We start from the raw sequence: 23305 nt of genomic DNA on the forward strand, positions 1-23305 counted from the left end.
AAAATCTTATTATCCTCCAGACTTTGTAGGATTCAAACCTAGACATACCTGAGCAGTGTTTGCCAATGCTTTGTCTGATGGATTCCTGGTCAGTTCCCTATACTATCTGTGATGTGTGCGTGACATGGACGTATATGTGTGTGTGCGCATGCGTGTTCATCCACGGTTCCTCGCTTATGACTCCTACAGCCCTTATTACAGTCTTTTGTTAAAATGTTGGGGAGCTTTAGGCCACTGAATCTCTCTTTCTCCTGCCCTCCTTTCACCAGCTTCTTTCTCTCCCCAAGGCAGGACTCTAATCTTCCCCCCTTCCCATTAAAATGTTCTCTGACCTACCTTGTCTGATTGTGGGTTGGAAGACTTCCATTTCAAAAGGGGTCCTGCCCTATATCCTGGAAGAGGGAATGCTGCACAGAGAGGCCAAGAAGCATCTGCACAGGCCTTGCTGGGTTTCTCCACTCAGTCTGTCACTGAGATCAAACGCTTTTTGCCCAGTCACATTTCTACATGGGTGTCCATGCTTCAATCATGCCTATCGAATGAAGCATCCATAAAAGGCCCAATAGGACAGGGTTCAGAGAGGTTCTGGAGAGCTGAACACATGGAGGTTCCTGGAGGGTGGCATGCCTGGGGAAGGCATGGAAGCTCCACATCCCTTCCCCCTACCTCACCCTAGGCAACTGTTTATCTGGATCCTTTGCAATATCTTTTATAATAAACCACTAAACTTAAGCATTTCCCTGAGTTTTCCGTGAGCCACTCTAGCAAATTTATGAAACTCGAGGAGGGGGTTGCAGGATCCCAAACTTATAGCTGGTCAGTCAGAATCACCAGTAAACCAACCTGGAGCCTGCGACTGGCATCAGAAGCGTGAGGCAGTCTTGTGGAACCAGGCGCTCAATCTTTGGGATCTGATGCTATCTCCAGGCAGAGAATATCAGAACTGAATTGGAGGACACCCTGCTGGCATATGCTGCAGAACTAATTGCTTGCTTGGTGTATGGCAAAAAAGCACCCAAGTATTTGGTCATAGCAGTCTTCTGTGTTGATTGTTGCAGGGTGGCAGCAGGGGAAAGGCAGTCTGTGTTGTTTTTTCGCACTCAGACTATCTCCTTCACCACTCCATCAGCCCTCTCAGCAGCGTTCGGCTTTCTACTTCACAGTGGAAGCGGGTATGGCCAGGTGTGATCTCTCATCAGCAGGGACCCATCAACTATATCTTGCCTCTCTGTCTCATAGAAAGAGGTGTTCTGGCCGGGCACAGTGGCTCATGCCTTTAATCCTAGCACTTTGGGAGGCCGAGGCAGGCAGATCACAAAGTTAGGAGTTCGAGACCAGCCTGGCCAATATGGTGAAACCCCGTCTCTACTAAAAATACAAAAATTAGCCAGGCGTGGTGGCGTGCGTCTGTAGTCCCGGCTATTCGGGAGGCTGAGGAAGGAGAATCACTTGAACCCAGGAGGCGGAGGTTGCAGTGTGCAGAGATTGCACCACTGCCCTCCAGCCTGGGTGACAGAGTGAGACTCCATCAAAAGAGGGGTGGGGAGGGGAGGGGAAAGGAGAGGAGAGGAGGTGTTCCTCCTCTATGCCTTGGCCTCACCTTCCACTTATGCTCTGATTCATCTCCAACCTTCTTCTTCAAGACCCTGCAAAACAATCAACTCTTCTCATGCCTGTGTTTTCAACTTTTCCTTCTCTGTCATCTCCTAGCTCTCAACATAAACATATCAAATATCTTCCATCTTAAAAGCAAAGAAAAAAGCCACCTTTGACCTATGTTACTTAGCAAGTGATGAGTGGGGAGAAAAAAAAAAAGGAAAGGTGGCTAGGTGAGAGGGGTGGAATCAGAGGCAGAATGGCTAGGGAGGGCTTCACAGAGAAGGTGACCAATCAAACCTGAAAGGGAGAGATCAGCCACGTGGCTTTACAGGGAAAGGGGAAACCAGGCACAGGGGACACCAAGTGCAAAGGTTGTAGAGCATGAGATGGGCACTGATGCCTGAAGGGCTGGGCAGTGAAAGATGAGTTAAAAAGGCGACTGGAGAAGAAAAGCCCACATTTAGAGCCAAGGGCAGGCAGGGTCCTTTGAGTCCAAGGAAGAGTGAGTGAATTTCAAGGAGGAATAGCAGACTAAAGAGCCAAGTGCTATAGAGATGCTTAGTGAACTGAGGCTGGGGCAACCTGTTGCAGCCAGCATTCTGAAGCCACACTGTAAAAGGGGTAAGGAATACACGGGAAGTGAGAAAGCAACGGGAAGTGAGAAAGCAACAGCAAGTAAAGACAACTCTTCCAAGGTGTCCTGACAGACACAAGTGAAAGTTCTGGAGCTGGAGCACAGTACAGGAAGGTTTTATAGGATGAGGGAGACTTCAGTTGGTACAGCAAGAGGAGGAAGCAGGGCAAAGGGAAATGTAAAGGGGCTGGAGTGAATGATTGCTGGGGAAAAGTCTTCCCAGAGGTGAGAAAAGAGCCCAGGAAGAGGGTCTGGCCTGGCTGCTAGAGACATGCATGAACCTTTTCACTCAGAAGCTCCAGGGCTCTCATATGTCCCGTTTCTTCCCAGTAGCAGGTCCAGTGACTTCATCTCAGCCCTTTGCTCTTTAAAACAACTACCCACCCCATCCTATCCCTCAGGTTTTCTTGCCAAAGCCTGGCACACAGGGGGACACAAGAATTTCTGGCTCCTACTTCCTCACTGCCTCCAAAGGTGATCAGTCAATACAGGAAATTCTCAGCAGGTGACAAACATAACCATTTGCGGAGCCAGAGAGTTTATTAGGAATTCTCTGAAATCCTTACAGGCACTGCTCCTAGACTCTCACTCTATTCCCTTATTGCTATGGGCTCCCAAGAACAGAGCTGTCTGCTCCATCCTCCCCAAAAAATGTCATGCAACCAAGCAGGCTGCAGAGACAATCCAGGCAGGAAGACTGGTGCTTCCTTGAGGACAGTAGGTAATGTGCACCCCAGAGGCCCCTTAGGCTGGATGCTGTTCTAACTTAACCAAATATTTTCTATGCAGATAGTGGGACAGACCCTTCTTTTTTTGAGTCAGATGGTTGCACTCTGTGGGGATGGGAAATGCGAGCGGGCAGCAGAGCACAGGGCTGTGTACCCGGGGCTGTAGTTTCATGGTTCAGAGAGGAAAGCAGCAAGGAGGAGAGATGGACACGAGGGATGTGACTATGATATCCAGCCGGGCATTCCATAAAGACCTCTGCTAAATTGTGGTTAAGGTATAAACTCCAATTTCCAGAAAGCCTCAAGGATAAGTGGATATGTTTATTTCTTCTCATTCATTTATTCACTCACTCCTTTTCCCTTAGTGGTTTTTGGTATGTCCACAAAGTTGTGCAACTATCAACTATCTAATTCCAGAACATTTTCGTCACCCAAAAAGAAACTGAAACCCATTAACCATCATTCCCCATTCCCATTCATTCATTTCTAAGGGCTGGCTAGGGTAACCTTGTAAGTTCAATAGCAGAGTACACATTAGAGAATACAACTTTAGAGAAACAAGATGCTGGAGAAGTGAAGTTCAATTTCCTGCAGGATCTGCTGGGAGCCTGAATCAACGAAAAGCGAATAAAGGTCCTAGCTTGTCAGGCTGACAATTTTCCCTCAGAGACTAAGGCAAAGGCACAATGCTTGACTAATTGAAGAGGATGGGTAGCTGTTACTCTGAACCCAGTCCTGCCCAATAAGGAGGAACTGGCAAGGAGAGAGCAGGCCCTGATAGCCAGGGAGGTGAAGTCTGGATACAGGCAGCCACGTACTTCAGACTTCATAAAAGCAGAAGTGACTCCATGACATGGGAGATGGGCTCACACCTCATAACCCACTGGACACCAAAGAATATTTAGGATGCTAAGTTGAGAATTTCTGACTCAGAAGACACATGATAACTGTTATCTAGTAACTGATAGGTTGTCAAATGAGACACTAGATTTGTTCTATAGGGGCCCGAGAGGCATAAATGGGACTGATGAGTGGAAAATTATAGGAAGAGAGCAGTGTTTCAGATCATTACAGGGAAGGATTTCCTAACAGTCAAGCAATCTTAAGGCAGAATGAATTGCCTCTAAGGTAGAAAGTTCAAATGCAGGCTGGACATTCCATAAGTGGATGCAGTGGAGGTAATTCGAAAACCAGAGAGTGATCTGACAAATGTGGCATTCCCACACTTGAGCGTTGAGGTCAGCTGTGAGGTATGCTGCAAGTGATCTGTACAATAATAAAGCACTGAGGCAAACGATTTACTGTCTCCAGATTCTGGGTTATCACTATAATGCCACTCCTATTCACTTACATTACTAAATATTTTCTTGAACAAAGGTGAAAAACTCTACATTGCTGAGTAAGGCTCATGGCAGTGTTCTCCTGAAGTGTGTTTTCAGGCAAGAAAAGTGGAGAATTACCAGGTTGGAAACCAGTAGAATCTTTTCCAAGCTGAGATTTCTTTTTTTTTTTTTTTTTTTTTTGAGAGAGTCTCGTCTTTGCCAGGTGAGTGCAGTGGTCCGATCGGTCATGCAAGTCCGCCTCCGGGTTAGTTTCGTAGCTGGGACTACAGGCGCCCACCACGACGCCCGGCTAATTTTTTTTTTTGTATTTTTAGTAGAGACGGGGTTTCACCGTGGTCTCGATCTCCTGACCTCGTGATTCGCCCGCCTCGGCCTCCCAAAGTGCTGGGATTACAAGCGTGAGCCACCGCGCCTGGCCTCCAAGCTGAGATTTCACAAAGACAGGTGGCACCCTCTCCTCCGCCTGCAACCTAATTATGATCTACTGGTAGACAGGTGGTCACTGTGATTTGCTGAATTGATCACTGGAGTGTCTCACCTGACAGACACTGTTAACAAGTCCTGGGAGTACATCTGAACTCTACCAAAAGGGAAAGTAAGGACTAGGTATGTTATATTTGTCTGCTTTTCACAGAATGGTCATTCAGATAATTTTAATGAAACCAAAGGAAAGTTAAACTTTACACTTTAAAAAAAAAAACAACTACAGATGATATAAATAGACCGAGAAAACACTATTTGTTTTTTGAAACATTAAATGTTTTTTCCCCCTAAGCAAGAATTGACACGAACTGGTAACTACCTCAACCTGAACTTAGCCAACCTCACCCCAATCCAAACTGGAACTGACTTTCCCTTTTCAACTCCTTGGATAAATGGCCCTGGCAGAAACTGTTGTCACAAAGGCCAACTGTAGAAGTGCCACCATAAAACTGTTTGCCTGACCAACTCAGGCCTTTTCAGAGTCTTCCCTGACTCCTTTTCCATGTCCTTTTTCTGCTGCTCTGCCAAACTGCTCCTCAGGAATGCAAGAAAAACTAAGCGGATGGAAGGTATCTGATCACCTGGTGCAGTAGGCTACTGAGCGGCCTGTGATTTTTGGCACCTCATAATATTTTTGTATTACAAAATTTTTTTCATTATAAAACTATTATCGCCACATTATAAAAATCTGGAAACCAGAGAAAGGAAAAAAAATCACTTATGATCCCATCATTCGAATAAAATCACTGCATTTTGGTGCATTGCTTCCTCTCTTCCCGGGCTCTTCGTATATAGTTCCACGGGCTGCATCTATTTAGCTTATTTATACATACCTCAGCTCCTCTGCAAAGAATTTGCAGCAACTAACATACATATCATCAGACAGACAACTCCATGCCAACATACTCTCTCCCAAACCAGCTTGTACTCCTGATTCCCATTTCTAACTTATGAGTTCCATCTCCCAGTCATCCAGGTTGAAACCTTGGCACCATCTTGGACTCCTCTCCCTTAACCCCAACATCCATTTCCATAGATTCTTCTGTCATTATCCCTTTCTCACATCTGTCCTTCCCACTCCAACCCCCCTATTGATTTTGCTACCATCTAGTCCAGGTCCATAACTATTGCAATGTTTCTCTGACTCATTTCCCAGCCTCTAGTTTCTCTCCTTTTCCTTGCAGTGCTAAATTATTTTCCTCTTTTTGAATGCTCTCTTGCTGAACAACATCTGTTTGCCTTTCCATTGTCTAATAAACAAAAAACACTATTTGGTCTGAAAATTTGTCCCGAATTTGTCCCCAATCTGTCTTTCCTATCGTATCTTTGACCACTTCCTCTATGAAACCTCTGCTGACACACTTGTACCCTAGACATAAAACCGCAGTGAATGCAGTGAGTAGGACAGGACATGTGCCTGCTCCCTGGAGTCCCTGCAAGGTGCAGGGTTCCAGGCCAGCTGAGACAGAGGAACAGGTAGTAGATGTATCCTTCTGCTATTATCAACTATGAAAATGGACAAAACAAATGAAGCAATTGTGTCTAAGCATTACACAAACAGTAGAAGTGTGAATCTAGAGGTAAGGAAAATATGAGGAATGAGGTCCATGGTCACCTGGCTTTCAGCCTAGGGGCACTTTTCACACTGTGGCTTAGGGAAGTGGTGTCTATATGCCAAGCAGGTATGCCTAAGCCTCTGCATGCAACAGAGATTGCTAAGAATGTAAGAAATCAAGCCAGTACTTGCTTTTTGAAGTAGGCTGCCTCAATTTTGGATTTTAAAAAGATACAATTTCTCCAAAATTTCCAGGGGAACTTTTCTCTTGTTATGCTTTATCTTTCTTTCAGTTTTCTTTAGTTGAAAATATTGAGGCTGGGCACAGTGGCTCGTGCTTGTAATCCCACAGTGGCTCGTGCTTTGGGAGGCCAAGGCAGGAAGATTGCTTGAGCTTGGGAGTTCAAGGCTGCAATGAGCCACAGCATTCCAGCCTGGAGGACAGAGTGAGACCCTGTCTCTAAAAATCAATTAATTAACTAATTTTTAAAAAGAAAATATTGAGCAATCTTGCCTATAGTTTCAAGGAAGATAAAAACAGTCTTAGGCAATGATGTCTTCTATCTCTCAGCCTTCTATCTACTAAGCTTCCCCAACTATTATAGTAGAGAAGAGATTACACACTGAACCTATGGCATTCTGTGTCAGTGGGAGATATGAACATCTTCGCAATGTTTTAAAAGATTAGGCCACTGGGCCATCAATGCTTGGTGGCAGACTGAAACTGCAAGGGTGGGTACCCACATTGGGCAAATGTCAAAGGCCATGTTAGTGCCAAGGCCATCTCTGAGCATGACCAAAGCCAAAGCAGTCACCCAGAAGCCACCCTAGAGAGGGGGCAAGAAGTAGGTAAAACCTAGAAGAAGCACATCTGGGGCATTAGAAAAGGGATTGGGGGTGCTAGGCATGGTGGTGGATGCCTGTGATTTCAGAACTTTGGGAAGCTGAGGTGAATGGATCACTTGAGCCCAGGAGCTCAAGACCAGCCTGGGCAACATGGTGAAACCCCATCTCTACCACAAATACAAAATATTAGCCAGGCTTGGTGGTGCACACCTGTAGTCTCAGCTACTTGAGAGGCTGAGGTGGGAGGATCACCTGAGCTTAGAAGACTGAGGCTGCAGTGAGCTATGATCATGCCCCTACACTCCAGCCTGGGCAAAAGAGTGAGACTCTGTTGAGAAGAGGAGGGGAGGGGAAGGGAGGAGGGAGGGGGAGGGGGTGGAGGAGGGAGGATTGGAAGGGTTCGCTTTTCTCATATCCTACACATTTTTCCTTTGAGAGTCAATTGCTGCATTTCCTTCCTCCAACTATAATTTCCAAAGACAACAAGCCTCAATCCCACTTTACCTGCTCAGTAACATCCCAAAAGAATGTTTAAAGAGCCCTTACCAGTTTGCCTTTCTCAACTTGGTGGATACATGAAAACCTACTGGGAGTAGCCCAAGCTTCTCCAGCTCAGCCCTAGAGAGGCAGTTCTCAGGGAAGGTGTTCCTGCTACCCACCAAGAAGCATGCCTTTGAAAAGTACCCCTTCAATCACGTTATTTGGTGTTAAATTCAGGTAAAGAACCCTACGTCTCTCCCAAGCAGAGCCCTTACAAGCTTTCTTTCTGTGATACCTTACGCCAACACTGGAACTATTTGAAGGGCCAAGGCTTGGAATTCATTCTTTTGCACTCACTGTTGCCCCTTCTGAAGCCCAAGAAGAGTCTAGTGGGAGGACATTTCTCATTCTCACCCTCCCCAATGTCACCATAGGAACACAATCTTAAGGTCACATAGTTGTAAAGGCTCAGAGGCCTATTGCAAGTTCAGGCACAAAGCAAACCTAGCCTTGCACAGTACGCTGCCTAGGCAGCACAGGGCAGCCAGGCAAACCACACAGGCATGCAGACTGCCTGCTACCCAAGATGCTATAGAAATTTCGATCCTACCATCAGCGAGTGGCTTGCAGGAGAGGGCATCATCGAGGTCTCGGGCGGTTGATGGGTCAATGGTGAAGATACAGTCTTTTCTAGGAAAGAGTGAAGAAACAATTAGCAATGCCATAAATAATAGCAACTTTACCCCACCATAGTACAGCTTTAAAGAGCAGTGAATTTTGCATATGTGCTCTGTTAGGGAAAGTGAAAAATAACTTCTATGAGAATGAGATCTTTAGTTAAATGTGAGACTGGGAAGAGACAAATGGGTGAGTGACTTTCTCTTCCTCTGTGTGAACTGGCACCTACTTCTCCTTCACCCCAAGCCAGAAGAGATGTGAGTGGGTGAAAATCAGACTGCTTCCATGAACGAGGCTTCTCAAGAGGAGTTGGCCAACAAGAGGGGCAAGTTACTTTGGTAAATTACTCTTCAATTTACACTTTGGTAAAATATCCTTCTCCAGTGGCTGATGGGAAGCTGCCCTTTAAGGACCTCTATGAAGATAATTTACTGTTCATTCTCCTATATTGAAAAAAACGGGGGTATGCCAAAAAATAAATCATCTGACTTGTGATACAGGGGGATGGGACCCAACAATAAGCTTCACAAAAAAACTTTGGGCCGTAGAGTTAACCATAATTTAAGTCTACCTGGAAACAGCACAAATCACAGTTTGTTTCCACAGAATAATTATATATTTCAACCAAGCTCATACCAAGTACACCATGTGCCCATTTATCTTTGCACAATACCCTTATGAACATCACACTCTTACCCTATGAAACTCCCAGACATTCTCATTCTGTTTTACAGTTTCCCATACAGCATGCCTGACTCAACCCACCCATTCCCACCACGTAAACACCTAAAGATTTTGGCAGCAGCTGTCCTTGGCTCTCCATACCTCCAGCCTTTCCTGCCCAAGGACTGCCTGGAGATTGGGGTATTCTGCGGCAACTGCCCTTCTGCCCCCATGCCACACTCTAGTCAGTGCTCACTGCTTCCTAGGTTCTTCCTCCACTCCATCCAGGACTAGCAGTGCACTGCCACCATTTCTCTTGTCTTTTCCTGATTCATCAACACTGATGATGTTGCCCATACTTGTACTAACCATGGTAAGACAGGCTTTGTTCTTAAAGACTTGTTCCCTGGTGTTGCTCCTCTGTTCAAAACTTCCTTGGCAGCAGTGAGCTATGATTGGGCCACTGCACTCCAGCCTGGACAACAGAGCGAGACCCTGTCTTCAGAGGCTGCCAAGCTGCTCTAATGCTGGCCTGCCACAAGCTCTCGGGGCCTTTCTCTATCCGACTCTTAACTGTCCACTTACCCTACTCCGAGTAACTCCCAACAGCCCTCTCTAATCCTAACCATAATACTTCGATCCTAAGAGAGTATTAATTATAAGACGCACCATCGATTCTGTAATAGCTTTTGGAGAAATAAAAACCCTACCACATTAAATATATACATTAATTTTAAGATACTTCAGAATTTCAGAAATGTCAAATGTTTAAAAAATAATAATAACTTTTTTTTTTTTTTGTATGGCTCACTACAGCCTCAACCTCTTGAGCTCAAATAATCCTCCCACCTCAGACTCCCAAGCAGCTGAGAGTATAGGTGCATGCCACCACACTGGAGTAGTTCTAAAACTTTTTATACAAACAGGATCTCACTCTGTTCCCCAGGCTGGTCTCAAACTCCTGGCTTCAAGGGATCCTCTCAACTTGGCCTCCCAAAGTGCTGGGATTACAGGTGTGAGCTACCATGCCCAACCCTAAAAGTAATCTTAAATGGTAAATGGATAACCAGACTGTGGTATACCCCCAAAATGGAACAGTATTTAGCAACAAAAATTAACAAATTATTCATAAATGCAACAGCCTGGATGAATCTCAAATGTATTGAACTGAGTGAAAAGAGCCACTCTCAAAAAGAAAACAAAGCACTTTGGGAGGCCAAGGTGGGCAGATCACCTGAGGTCGGGAGTTCAAAACCAGACTGGCCAACACAGTGAAACCCCATTTCTACTAAAAATACAAAAATTAGCCAGGCATGGTGGCACACGCCTGTAGTCCCAGCTACTCAGGAGACTGAGGCAGGAAAATTGTTTGAACCCAGGAGGTGGCAGTTGCAGTGAGCCAAGATTGTGCCACTGCATTCCAGCCTGGGCAACAGAGCAAGTTTTGTTTTTGGTCTCAAAAACAAAAACAAAAAAGGGTAGGGGGAGGAGAGGGGAGGAGAGGGGATAAGAAGAGGAGAGGAGAAGAAGAGGAGAGGAAAAGAAGAGGAGACGAACGAACGGAACGAAAACGGAGATAAGACAGAGAGCAGATCAGTGGTTGCCAGGGCTAGGAAAGGGATGCTTGTGCGGGGGCAGCAGGGGGAATGGAAGTAAATCTATACATGTCTTAAAATTCACAGAATTTTACATACAGCAAAAGAAGGTCAATTTTATTGTTTACTATTTTTTAAAAAAATTCATGTGACTTTCAAATCAAGAAGAGTAAAACACGTATGTTAAATATTCATAGGGTTGATCGACGGGTGCTAGATTTATGGATTAATTTTTTTCCTTTAATGTGTACTTTTTCATATTTTTAAAAATTTTCGGCCGGGCGTGGTGGCTCACGCTTGTAATCCCAGCACTTTGGGAGGCCGAGGCGGGCGGATCACGAGGTCAGGAGATCGAGACCACGGTGAAACCCCATCTCTACTAAAAATACAAAAAAATTAGCCGGGCGTGGTGGCGGGCGCCTGTAGTCCCAGCTACTCGGAGAGGCTGAGGCAGGAGAATGGCGTGAACCCGGGAGGCAGAGCTTGCAGTGAGCCGAGATTGCGCCACTGCACTCCAGCCTGGGTGACAGAGCGAGACTCCGTCTCAAAAAAAAAAAAAAAAAAAAAAAAATTTTCACTGCAATTGAATATTGCTTTTGTAAATGGAAAAAATCAAAACTATAGAGAATCTTCCTCAATCAAAAAACAATTGATCAGATATGTATTATTGTTTGTACATATATTTAGCTATCTTGTAACATTTGTTACAAGGTGCATTTGGCTTAATATAGTTAATGGCTTTAAGATTATGGATCTGGTAAAAACTGTGTCCCCACTGGACGCTAAGAAAATAGGGCAGGGAAAGGTGGGTGCCATTCAGGTGGAGGGAACAAGAGTATTTAGAGTGCAGATCCCAGAAAGGGTGATTAATCAGGAGACCCACTCTTCCTCTAAATATTTCGAGGTGAGTCACACACAGTGTAGGCAACATGAAGGTTGAAGCCTCAAGATATACAGAAGAATTTTGGTTCCACTATATAAAAGAGGTTGTAAGCAAGAGTGCCAGAGGAGAAGAGAAACACTGATCTCCTGGAATGCGTGCTCCGAAGGCTGTGTTCCCAGAGCCTTGAACAGAGGCTGCACCTCAGACATGTTTGTTGAATGAACAGATGGATGGTAATAGGAAGTGCCCAGGAGGTGAAATCAGACCTGGCACCACAGCAATGGGCTGTAATTGATGAGGATCTTGAACTTGGCTCACAAGGTAAAGAAGGAAGTGTCCACTTCTTTCTCCTTTTGGTATCTCCCATAAAACCTAACCAAATGTTTTATATACACTGAGTACTCAATAAAAAATACTTGTATAACTGAAACTAAAAAGTCAGACATGGTAGTAGGATGTTTGGTTCTTCTTCTTTCATCATAATGACATCATAAAAAGCGAAAAAAATGTTCCCCTAGTCAAAACCAAAAAGAACTCCATTAGCTTGGTTGGGGGTGGGAAGCCACAGTTTATTAGGTTACTTGGAGGATTGACTAGGAAGTTTTATTTTCTTAAAATTAAACATCTCTGGGTGCTTTGAGACTTTCATTTCTATGGATCCAGTGCATGAATGATAATTCCCATTAAGACATTTCCAGCCTGAAGTTGATCCAACCACATGTGATCATGTAAGACTTTGTTTGTTAGTTTGTAAATGTCTTCTTTGGGAGCACCCACAACTGCTTTCTAAGAAAAATCCTAGACTAGCCTGTAAGGACTCAAACCAACTCTCTATTACCTTCAACACTTTTTAATCTGCTCTTAAACCAGAAACATAAAAGTCTAAATTAAAATGGAACCTGACAAACAGTACTCAGGAAGCCTTGCTTGCTGGAAAGATAAGCCATCCAAACATTATTCCTGATCGGGAATTGGCAAACCATACTACACTGGTCAAATCTGGCCTGCCACTTGTTTGTGAATGACCTGCAAGATGAGAACAGTTTTTGCATGTTTAAATGACTAAAAAATAAAAAATCAAAAGAAGAATACTATTTTGTGACACAAAAATGATTGTGGAAATTCAAATTGCACTACCCACAAATAAAGCTTTATCGTACACAGCCACACTTTTTCTATACAATGGCAGTGTTGACCAGTTGTAACAGACAGCTGTTTTAATTGTGCCTAAAATATTTCCTATGGGACCCTTCACAGGAAGTTTGCTGACCCCTGTTTTAGATCAATGTTTCTGAATGTGCCAATTAAGTGGTTTAATTTTTTTAAAAAAGATCTTATGATTAAATCAGGTTGGGAAATACTGGGCTGATTTCTTAATTGTAGGATTTCGAGAAGCCTTTAATATGCCGGTATCAACAGTTCTTGACCAACACATTTGCTCCTGGCACTTCTTTGTGGGACAGCATCTCCCAGAACCAAGATTCCTCAAGGGAGCACCTTTGGAGATGCGAAGAACTGCACTGAAACACCCTGCACAGGCCTCCCATGGTGCCCTTGTCCTACTTGGGGCTTTGCCACCAAGCCTACCCCAAAGGACACTGCAAGAAGTCAACCAAATGACTATGCTATCGCTGTAGGGAAGCAGGGAGAACAAGGGCCCATTTGACCATGTAGTATCCTTTTATAGAGTGCACTTATGGGGGAAGTTGATGCAGTATAAGGAAACACTCTTCTCGTGACAATCTTTATCTTACAGACACACAAATTTTATACTTGACGGTTTCCCTTTTTATGCCATACGAACTGTCTGCTGTACAAAATAAAATAAATAAATAAACTTTAAAAAGTTTTCCTTTTTGCTTTGGCTGCTAGGAAACTCAGAAAACCCTCCTAACTTGCCTCTAGGAGATTTTATTTATAGTTTGCACTTTGTGAACTAACCCTTATCCTGGCTGTGCCTAATTTTCCTACTCACGTGTTCCTTTTACCCCATTTCCTAATTTTTAAAAAACACTTGCTGGGCACGGTGGCTCATGGCTGTAATTCCAGCACTTTGGGAGGCCACAGTGGGCAGACTGCTTGAGTCCAGGAGTTCAAGACCAGCCTGGGCAACATGGTGAAACCCTGTTTCTACAACAAATACAAAAATTAGAGGTTGTGGTGGCATGAGCATGTAGTCCCAGCTACTCAGGAGACTACTCCTGAGAAGTAGCAGTAGTCTACTATTACTTCCAGTTAGTAGTAGAAGTGGGAGAATTGCTTGAGTCTGGGAGGCAGAAGTTGCAATAAGCTGAGATCACACCACTGCACTCTAGCCTGGGTGCAAGACCCTGTCTCAAAAAAACAAATAACAACAACAATAAAATCCACTGCATTATATATATATATGTAAACTACCTTCAAATACTTTTGGATAAAAGCAGGGTATAACTAAATACATATGTATATTGAGAGATTACAACATTCCAGAATCATGTGTTGAGGGGATGCAGCCTGGACTACTAAGAGAATGAACCTCTCGACAGCAAAACTCAGAGGGCTCTCAGAAAGTATTTCTACTGTAGCAGCAGACTCCAAGCTTGCTCTCTCACTATGGAAAATTGGGAGAAGCAAAGGAACGGTGAGTGACCCTGACAAACCCCAGTCCTCAGTGCTGAGAGCCAGTGATTTAATCTGTTGTCATCACCACAATTACGAGCCTGCCACGATGTGCTGCATGAGGGCTCCTTCTGCTTGCAAGCCGCAGTGGCTAGGAGCTGCTGGCCTCAGCACTTGGGAGCCCAGCCCTGTGCGGTGGGGTTGAGGGTGATGGAGGAGGTGCACCATGCAGCTGTTACACTCAGTTAACATGCTTGGGATTTTACTGGCTCCTTTTCTGGAAGGCTTCGGTCTCACAACCTGCAGGGAGCAGCCTAGCCTGCCAGCTTTTAGAACCTGTGAGACCAAATATTTAAAGAGTTCCGCAACAATGGTTAGAAAGAAGCTAACCCTGACCCGCAGAAAATAAAGTGCCAGGTGGGGGAGGGAAAGAATGAGACTCCAGTTCATGAGGCTGCAGAATTCCAATTCAGAGCAACGTTATGTAACCAAAATTTCTGAAGGCACGTGACTGAAGGGCTTAGGAGAACTTTTTAAAGAGACACAAAACTTCTAAGACTGTGTTTTACCCAAAGCCATTGGTCTGGGAATGAACACATGAAGAGTAAGTAAAAGTCTTCTATAATCTCTTAAAACCTCGCCAAGAACCCTAGGAAATAGCAAAAGCTTAGAAATAATTTCTGTTCCTTTGTCACTTACACTCTTCCTCTGACCCTGCACCCTTAGCTTCCTCAAGGTATTAACATCTCTACCTCCTTTAAGCTGGAAGAAGCTGTCTAGTCACCACAGCAACATTTACTCACCACTTTGTCATTATTCACCTCACTGGATTTTGGCCATGGCCCCTACCACATCACAGAAACTGTTCTCCCCAAGGTCGCAGATGCTGCCAGATTAAGCATCTTAAAGCATGCATTGGTCAAAAATCTTCATCAACTCCTTACTGAGAAAAATAGAAAGTCAGCTTAGGATTTAAAGCCCTTCATGACCCAGCCCCAACCTGTACTTTTCCAGTTAGACTGCATGCTCCCTCGTGTGCTAAATTCTTCTCTACACCCTCTGCTTTCTGAAATGTTGTTTGTGCTGTTCCTATACTAGGCTACTTACTCCACCAATCTCCAATGTCTAAGACCTACCTTGCAGTTAAAGACCTGGCTGCAATGCCAGCTTTTTTCCAGTAAACCCTCACAGCCCCACAGAATAGAAGTCACCTCTCCCCCATGCGCCCTACCCATGCCTGCAATCTGCCTCTCTCTGATGGCAACAGCCACTGTCTCTGGCATGTTGGTGGCCACTTATGGACATGCCTTATCGCTGTGACAGGCTGGGAGCCAGCATCAGGTCTGGTAATGAGATTGGACTGTCTTTATAACCCTTCCAGCACATTGAAGGCACATATGTAATGAATAGCTGATGGACAGATGAATGAAAAAACGACCAAAGGGCTCTTGTGGAGCACTTTTCCACTCAATTTTGCCACTGTGTCTTGGGAAATACATTTAGGATTAGAACTCATGACTTCCTGGCATTCAATCCTGTGGTCACACCACAGTGTTATTGTTTCCAAGGGTGTCCTTTTCTGTCTTCATCCCATCTTCTTTTCTCATAAAATAGTGTTTTACAAACTGTGGTTCAGGGACCACTTCCAGATTAACAAAATTTATAGGGGCCCTCCTCTGTCCGTGACTCTGGGTCTGTCTCCGTGCTAGCAAGCAATTCTGGGGAGGAGGATCTGGGTCAGTGATGAAGAATGGGTGAAAAGGAATGGAAAAAATATTATGAAATAACCTTAAGTGGATAAAGAATAAAACTTTCAGTCCAACACTTTCTTAGATTAGATGGCATCACAGTTTATATAGAAATCAGCAAATTTTACGTAAACTGTAGAAGGAAAAACAACTGAAGAGCTGGATCATTCACCCACAGGGATGTGTTCCCAAGTGTACCATTGCAGAGAGCCCAGCCAGATGGGTGCTGTGACATTCTAGTACAATCAGATGCTGAATTCATCTGAGCCTCCATTTCACAGACCTGGGATCATCATTCAAACCTAGGTCTGTCCCCTTGTTCAGTGGGGCTGCATCTTTTCTTTTTTTCGACAGTAGTTGCTAATAGCATAATATTCTTTCACGCACTTCTACTCACACAAAAGATGCTAAGAAGCAGACACAAACCGCAAATTTTTCAGAACAGGAAAAGTCTATGGTCTATTTAGGGCAGAAAGTGACCTTGGTCCATTTGCCTCCACTTCCCCAGTCTCACCACACAGTGATAAAGTGACACTTAATGAGGCCACATGGCCAGCAGAAAGAAGTTATGCAGCACTGTGGGCAGGCCCTTTTCACTGGACCAGGTGTTTCTAACCTCGAGTCCTCAGAAAGGTCAACTCAAGCATTAGCAAAATTCTACACCAAGTGAATGTGGTTATTAAGTTCTTTTATTTTTTCAAGGATAGTGATGAAACTTAATCCAAACAAACTGAAATGTTCTGCCATGTTACGTCCCTTTACTCATTGGTTCTACCCACCGGTTCAATGAACCTCTCATCGTTCTATGTTTTTTTTCCTGTTTGTTTGTTTTTGAGATGGAGTCTTGCTCTGTTGCCAGGCTGGAGTGCAGTGGCACGATCTCAGCTCACTGCAACCTCCACCTCCCAGGTTCAAGCGATTCTCCTGCCTCAGCCTCCCGAGTAGCTGGGACTATAGGCGTGTGCCACCACACTCAGCTAATTTTTGCATTTTTAGTAGAGACGGGATTTCACCATGTTGGCCAGGATGGTCTCAATCTCTTGACCTCGTGATCCACCCACCTCAGCCTCCCAAAGTGCTGAGATTACAGGCGTGAGCCATTGTGCCTCTTTTTATACTTTAAAAAAACAACATCCTGAAGCAGAGGACAAAGGACAGGATGGGTCTGGGACTGTGGGAGCCAGAGATCAAGGGATGGGCCAGGAAAGCCATGGTTTAAACCCAGAAAATATGTTCAAATTCATTTTCTTCCCCTCAATTTTCATTTGAAGAATGTTAAACTTTCAGGAAAGTTGAAAGAATAGTAAAATGAACATCCATATACCCTTCATCAAGAGTCATCAAATTTCAACATTTTGCCATATTGGCTTTATCTTTTTTCCTCCTTCCATCCCTCCCTTCCTGTGTCTAGCTGGTTGTTTTGTGTGTTTAATTTTTGACATCTGAATTACCGAGAAGTATGTCACAGAGATGGTGATACTTTCCCTCTCCATACTTTAACATGCATTGTCCAAAACTAAGGGCATTCTTCTATAGAACCACAACACTAACACCACAGTCAGGATTAATACTTTCATATCACCCAATTCATAGACCATGTTGACTGTTCCCAAAAAGTCTCTTTTGCTTTTGGTTTTCCTCCTGATCCAGGAGCTAATCAAAGTTTCCACAATGTATTTGGTAGTTACGTCTCTTAGCCTATTTCTTGTTCAACTATCTTTTGTTTTTCAAATATAACATTGCTTTTTTATTTTGAAGAGTCCAGGTCAGTTGTCCTGTAAAGTGTCTTATGTTCTGGATTTATTAGATTGTTTCCTCACAGAAGGAGGAAGAAAGGGATAGAGAGAAATAAATCAAATGTGACAAAATTCATCTCCTCTGTATTTCCTATAAATGGAAAGTTGGATAAAAAGGCTTGACTAGATTCATGGTGAACATTCTGGCCTCAAATTTTCACAGGTGATGGTGTGCATACCTTCAGAAGGCACAAAATGTTAGGCTGCCAGGTTGGATTACTTGGTTAAGGTGCTAATAGCTAGAACTGTGTATGTTAAGGCTACCTTTTACCCTTTGTAAATAAAAAGAAACCTTCGGAATGAAACTTAGAGATCACATGAATATCCTGCTCTCAAAAACCCTTTTGGGGCTGGGCACGGTGGCTCACGCCTGTAATCCCAGCACTTGGGAGGCTGAGGTGGGCAGATCACTGAGGTCAGAAGTTCGAGGCCAGCCTGGCCAACAAGGTGAAACTCCGTCTCTACTAAAAATAGCCAGGCATGGTGGTCGGCACCTGTAATCCCAGCTACTCGGGAAGCTGAGCCAGGAGAATTGCTGGAACCCAGGAGGCAGAGTTTGCAGTGAGTTGAGATCATGCCACTGCACTCCAGCCTGGTCAACAGACAAGACTCCACCTCAAAACAAACAAACAAACAAACAAACAAACAAACAAACCTTTTGGTCAATGGTTTCAGCATCTAGATGACTTGACTTTTGCCTGAATGAATCATAGCCTTGTAAATTATAAAATGTTTGCTAATCCTATAATATCTCCTACATTTGCTGGCTATCTTCTATTAAAAGAAGTTTTTTCCTGCCCCCAATTTTTTTTTTTTAGTGTCATTACAAATTCATTGATTTTTTTAAAAAATTCACTATGTTATAAGCCATTACCACGACTACCACTACTATTCTTTTTGATACATAAATTTTCCCAAATTAGGCTGGTGGGAGCCCTTTCAAGTGAGCCTCTATATCCCTGTGGCAAGTCTCACAAGCTGTACAATCCCTGCCCCAGGTTTATAATTACCGACTTCCCTAAGGAGCCCAAATTCCTTCTGGTGGGAATGGCATTTAGAAACCAGGACGGGGCATAAGATATGCTCATTACTACTGAGCTACCATTGCCTCCAGGCCCTTTCAGCAAGCAGAGTTAGAAAACATTGGGTTGAATCACATGAAATTGTTAATATTTGACTATTTGTGGCCTAAAAACTGGCAATTTCATGTGGTTCAACCTAAATGCTGTTTAAAAATCGTGAGTTCATATTGACATCCCCAACTGAAATCTAACACCATAAAGTTCTTATCTCCCCCATTCCATATTTATATCTTTCTTTTTCCAGTTCCCAATGGCCTTGATATTCAAAACTGTTTCAGAATTACAACGCCAACACCACTCACAACAACAAACCTATTAAGTTTGATTTCTTTGGTGGTTTATCCTTAGAATATACTCACTATGGGTATATAGTTCAAGTGCTTAAAAGTTACTTGAATTCTTTTTTCTGTAGGTGCTGATGCTATACATTTGAAAAACATTTGGCCCATTTGTTTTTGTTTGATTTCAATTTTAGAAATTTTGCTTTTACCACCTTTTAGATTATATTACTGAATATTTAAAACTTTAAATGGTTCAAAAGTTAGTATACTCAAGAGAAGTCTCATTCCCATTTCTACCATTCCCCCAGCTCTTACCTCTCCCCTATAAATAATTATTTTCATCATTTTCTGGTTTACCCTTTCTGTGTTTGTTTTCCTTTCTGATACATATATAGATAGATACATTTTTTTCATTTTCTCTTCTTTCTTACACAAATAATCAAATACTATTAATTCTCTTTTCATTTTGCTTTTTGCACTTACTAATAAATCCTAGAAATCACTCTGTATCAGTTCAGGGACCAGAATCACAGAATAATCAAATTGGAAGGTTACCCTACTCCAAATCTTATCCTCTGAATGTCCCCAAACAAAAACCAAGCACACAGATAAACCCACATCTTGAAAGCTGGGATGGGGAGGTGAGAGGAAGAGTTCACTGCATCATTAGGCAATAATTAGATAGCTCTACCTGTTAGGAAGCACCTTTACACGCTGAATTGAAATCTGACTCTGAGAAACTTCAAAATTCAGGCCCTTCATGGCCACAAAGAATTAGCTGACTCCCTCTGATACCATACAGCTCTTCAAACATGACTTTTTTCAAGAAATATGCCCATTCCTTTCTTTTCTAAACTGTTTATAACCGTGAATAATTGTAGCCTTTTTCATAAATTTTCACTTACTTAGTGTCAAGAACAAGTCCAAGTTGTAGGAACCAGAGGAACATCAATGTGAAGAAGATATCAGAGGTCAAGAGAAAGACAAGAAATGCTACACCCAACAAACATTTAGCGGCTATCTACTGCTCTTGGGGTTTGGGACACATTTGAGAACGAAGATTTCTACGGGGAGGAGACAGAAAATAAACAGTACTGAAATTCATTGCTATGGAGGAAAAAAAAGAAACATTAGAATGCAGTAAGGGGTATTGAAAGTACTGATTACAATTATGAATAGGATAGACAGGGCAGGCTTCACTGAGAAGATGGCACGTGAAGACGACTCAAAGGAGGTGCAGAAGTAAGGCCTGGGCTATCTGGGGAAGAACTTGGGCAAAGGCCCAGAATCCACCAAGTTAGTTTACCTGAAAGCACTGAACTACCGGGCACAACTCAACCAAGAGAGTTTGTACGCAGGGCAGAGATGGCTTGGTCTCTGACTCTTTTATTTCCTGTCCAAGAAGATTTATAGCTAGGCTTGCTGGTTTTCAGAATGCAGCTTTCCATGCCTAAGGGTGCAATGAGGGCAGCCGAGTCCCACCAGGCCAGAAAGTCTCTCTATCCGAAGCTCTCTCTGAACATCTCTTTCTTCTTTTATCTCTGGTAGTAGTTTACCTATAATCCAGATTTAAAATATCAGATTGCAGTTACTTTAAAACAGCCTATGAGAACACTAATTAATACAAATTAAGTTTTAAAATCAGACAAAACAAAGGGGCTGTAAGCTTCCAGGAAATAATACTACAGAAGGATCAAATACCTAAGCCCCTAAATATAAAGTGTTAAGAGTTAAAGTATAAAAAGTTCTATACAATCTATAAAATCTTCTCAGATTTTATAAACATAGGAGAGGTCTTCAATATATGAGAAATCTTATTCTCATTAAAAACACTTTTTTTTCTCTATTTCCTAGAGATGGCCCTTGAGGGGATAGAATTATAACAATGGTGGGTATTATTTTTACTCTCATTTTGTGGGTGGGGAAACTGAGGCCCAGAAGGATTAAGTAACTTGCTCAAGGTCAAAGAAGCCCAAGGTCACAGAACTGCAGAGCTATGACTCAAAGGGACAGGAATTCACCAAATAAGTCAATTAGAGCAAGTTCTATTTCAATGAGAGTTGAAATCTCCCCTACTTTTACCCTTAATTCCAGACTTTTTTTTTTTTTTTTTTTTTTAAATGAGATGGAGTCTCACTCTGTCGCCCAGGCTGGAGTGCAGTGGTGCTATCTCCGCTCACTGCAACCTCCGCCTCCCGGGTTAAGCGATTCTCCTGCCTCAGCCTGCCAAGTAGCTAGGAGCACGTGCCACCACACCTAGCTAATTTTTATATTTTTAGTAGAGACGGGGTTTCACCATGTTGGCCAGGATGGTCTCGATCTCCTCACCTCATAATCCGCCTGCCTCGGCCTCCCAAAGTGCTGGAATTACAGGCGTGAGCCACCGCGCCCAGCCAGAATTCCAGACTTTATCTTAAGATTTAAAAACTCTGGATGTATTTTGGCAAAAGTAATAACTTATCCCAAATCTCTACAAGAAAAAGTTTCTCTGTGGCTGACTAGGTTGACAATGACTTCATTTTAGGTACCCCATCCAAACCTGAAAACCTCCCATCCTCAACCTGAAAACCTCCATCCAGAGTTCTGATATAGTTTCTTCACAGTGGATACTCCTTAGCGTGACTGAGAAAGTCAAGTCCCAAGTACTTTCCTTAGGAAAGGATATATAAAAATAGGAAAATGATAGTGAAAGAAAGAATATGTGTGAGTATATTTTCACTTAAATATACTACGCTTAAAATTTGTTTCTTGATTTCCAGAAGTGACATAGTTAATATGTAAAAATAAAACAGAAATTGTAACCAAATTTTAATATGACTTTATCTGATACTAAGCACAGTGGGGTAAAGGACAGCATTTAATGGATTTAAATTCTAGTGGACAGAATTAAGAATAGTCACAAAGTCAAAGAATTTACTATGTCTAGACATCTCTCCTAGATTTCTATTTGAGGAACAATGTATTTCTTTTCTCATCCTTTGAATTCCCAAGTTAGGAATTCAGAACCTGCTGTTGAAAGGATCATCATCCTTAATTCTCAATCCATTTATCAGGCTAAAATGCAAATGCAAGTGGTGAATGCATTTCAACAGCCCTGGAGCTCCAAAGAGACTTCTCAGGGAACATGCTGAGCTAACTGGGGAAGGGTTAAGCCACCCCTATTTTTCAGATCTGAAAACAGTTGTTCTGATATGAGAAGAAGCATTACAATGGTGCCAGCTCCCTTCTATAAAAGCTATACACATTTTTTGCACAACTGTATGATTGTTATGGCAACCATAAAAATGGAACTATCATTCTTCACATTACACACTACCCATACTAGATTATCTACCTACATTTGTTCTTCTACATTACCCAGAATTTCTTTTCAGAAAATGCTATGTCTGTCCTATAGATGTTTAGGAGTAAGATAAAGTGGTCTCTTTCAAAGGGAGATTCCACAACAATGAATCTTTCAAAAGCCTTGCTCTTCAAGAATTCTAGGGCTTTCCTGTCAAGTCTTTTAATCCTATGGCCACTGGGAGGCCTCAAAATATTCCTCCTGGAGGCAAAGGAACTGCCTGGAAAATGTATTCTCAAATGAATGTTTTTTATTAAGATGATGATGTGGAAAGATACTATTGTTGAAGCATCATAAATGATGCATAATAGGCCTTAACAGGTCTGGCACCGTTTTATAAAATATTGAGATTATTTACTAGAGTCTCAGTTTAGTGAGATAAGCGACTTGTGTATGAGATCCATACAAACATTTTAATTAAATAAATTTCCTGCAGAAAATAAAGAATAGTAACATGAATATATGTTTAAAATACCAGGCCAGGCACATTGGTTCATGCCTGTAATCCCAGTGCTTGGAGGCCAAGGAGGGAGGATCACTTGAGCAGAGGAGTTCAAGGTTGTAGTGAGCTATGACTGCACTACTGCACTCCAACCTGGGTGACAGAGCAAGACCCTGTATAATAGTATAAAATTTATAATTAAAAAAATTCTAATAGTGAGAAAAGTTTGACAGTGAAAGAAATCTGACCTAACAGATTCCGTCTTGCCTTTAACCTCCAAGCTGCCCTTGTTCATTCCTGGGCATAGGCCGAACTAACTTTGGGAGGAATTTAATTCATACTTTAACACAAAGATGATAAAAGCCTCTCCCCAAAACAAAGTCCCCCCTTGCCTGGGGACTAGACTGCCTTCATAAAACTAATAAATTAGCAAGATTTAAAATAATGGTTTAAGAGATATGCAGCCAGGGGCCACAAGATTCCCCACCTCTCAATTGCTCCTATGGATAACATTATTATTATCAAACC

At 42.8% G+C, this 23305-nt stretch overlaps 1 protein-coding gene across 1 annotated transcript in view; it reads right to left on the minus strand.

Moving 5' to 3' along the window:
* DIS3L2 (DIS3 like 3'-5' exoribonuclease 2) overlaps positions 1-23305 on the minus strand; it is a 480187-nt gene that overhangs the window by 245199 nt on the left and 211683 nt on the right. The window contains exon 12 of the mRNA XM_058429965.1: positions 8279-8358. Within this exon, the coding sequence (XP_058285948.1) occupies positions 8279-8358 (80 nt within the window). The remainder of the gene's footprint in view (positions 1-8278; positions 8359-23305) is intronic.

Source organism: Hylobates moloch, unplaced genomic scaffold, assembly GCF_009828535.3.
Source record: "Hylobates moloch isolate HMO894 unplaced genomic scaffold, HMol_V3 SCAFFOLD_1, whole genome shotgun sequence".
In the NCBI taxonomy this organism is placed as follows: Eukaryota; Metazoa; Chordata; class Mammalia; order Primates; family Hylobatidae; genus Hylobates; species Hylobates moloch.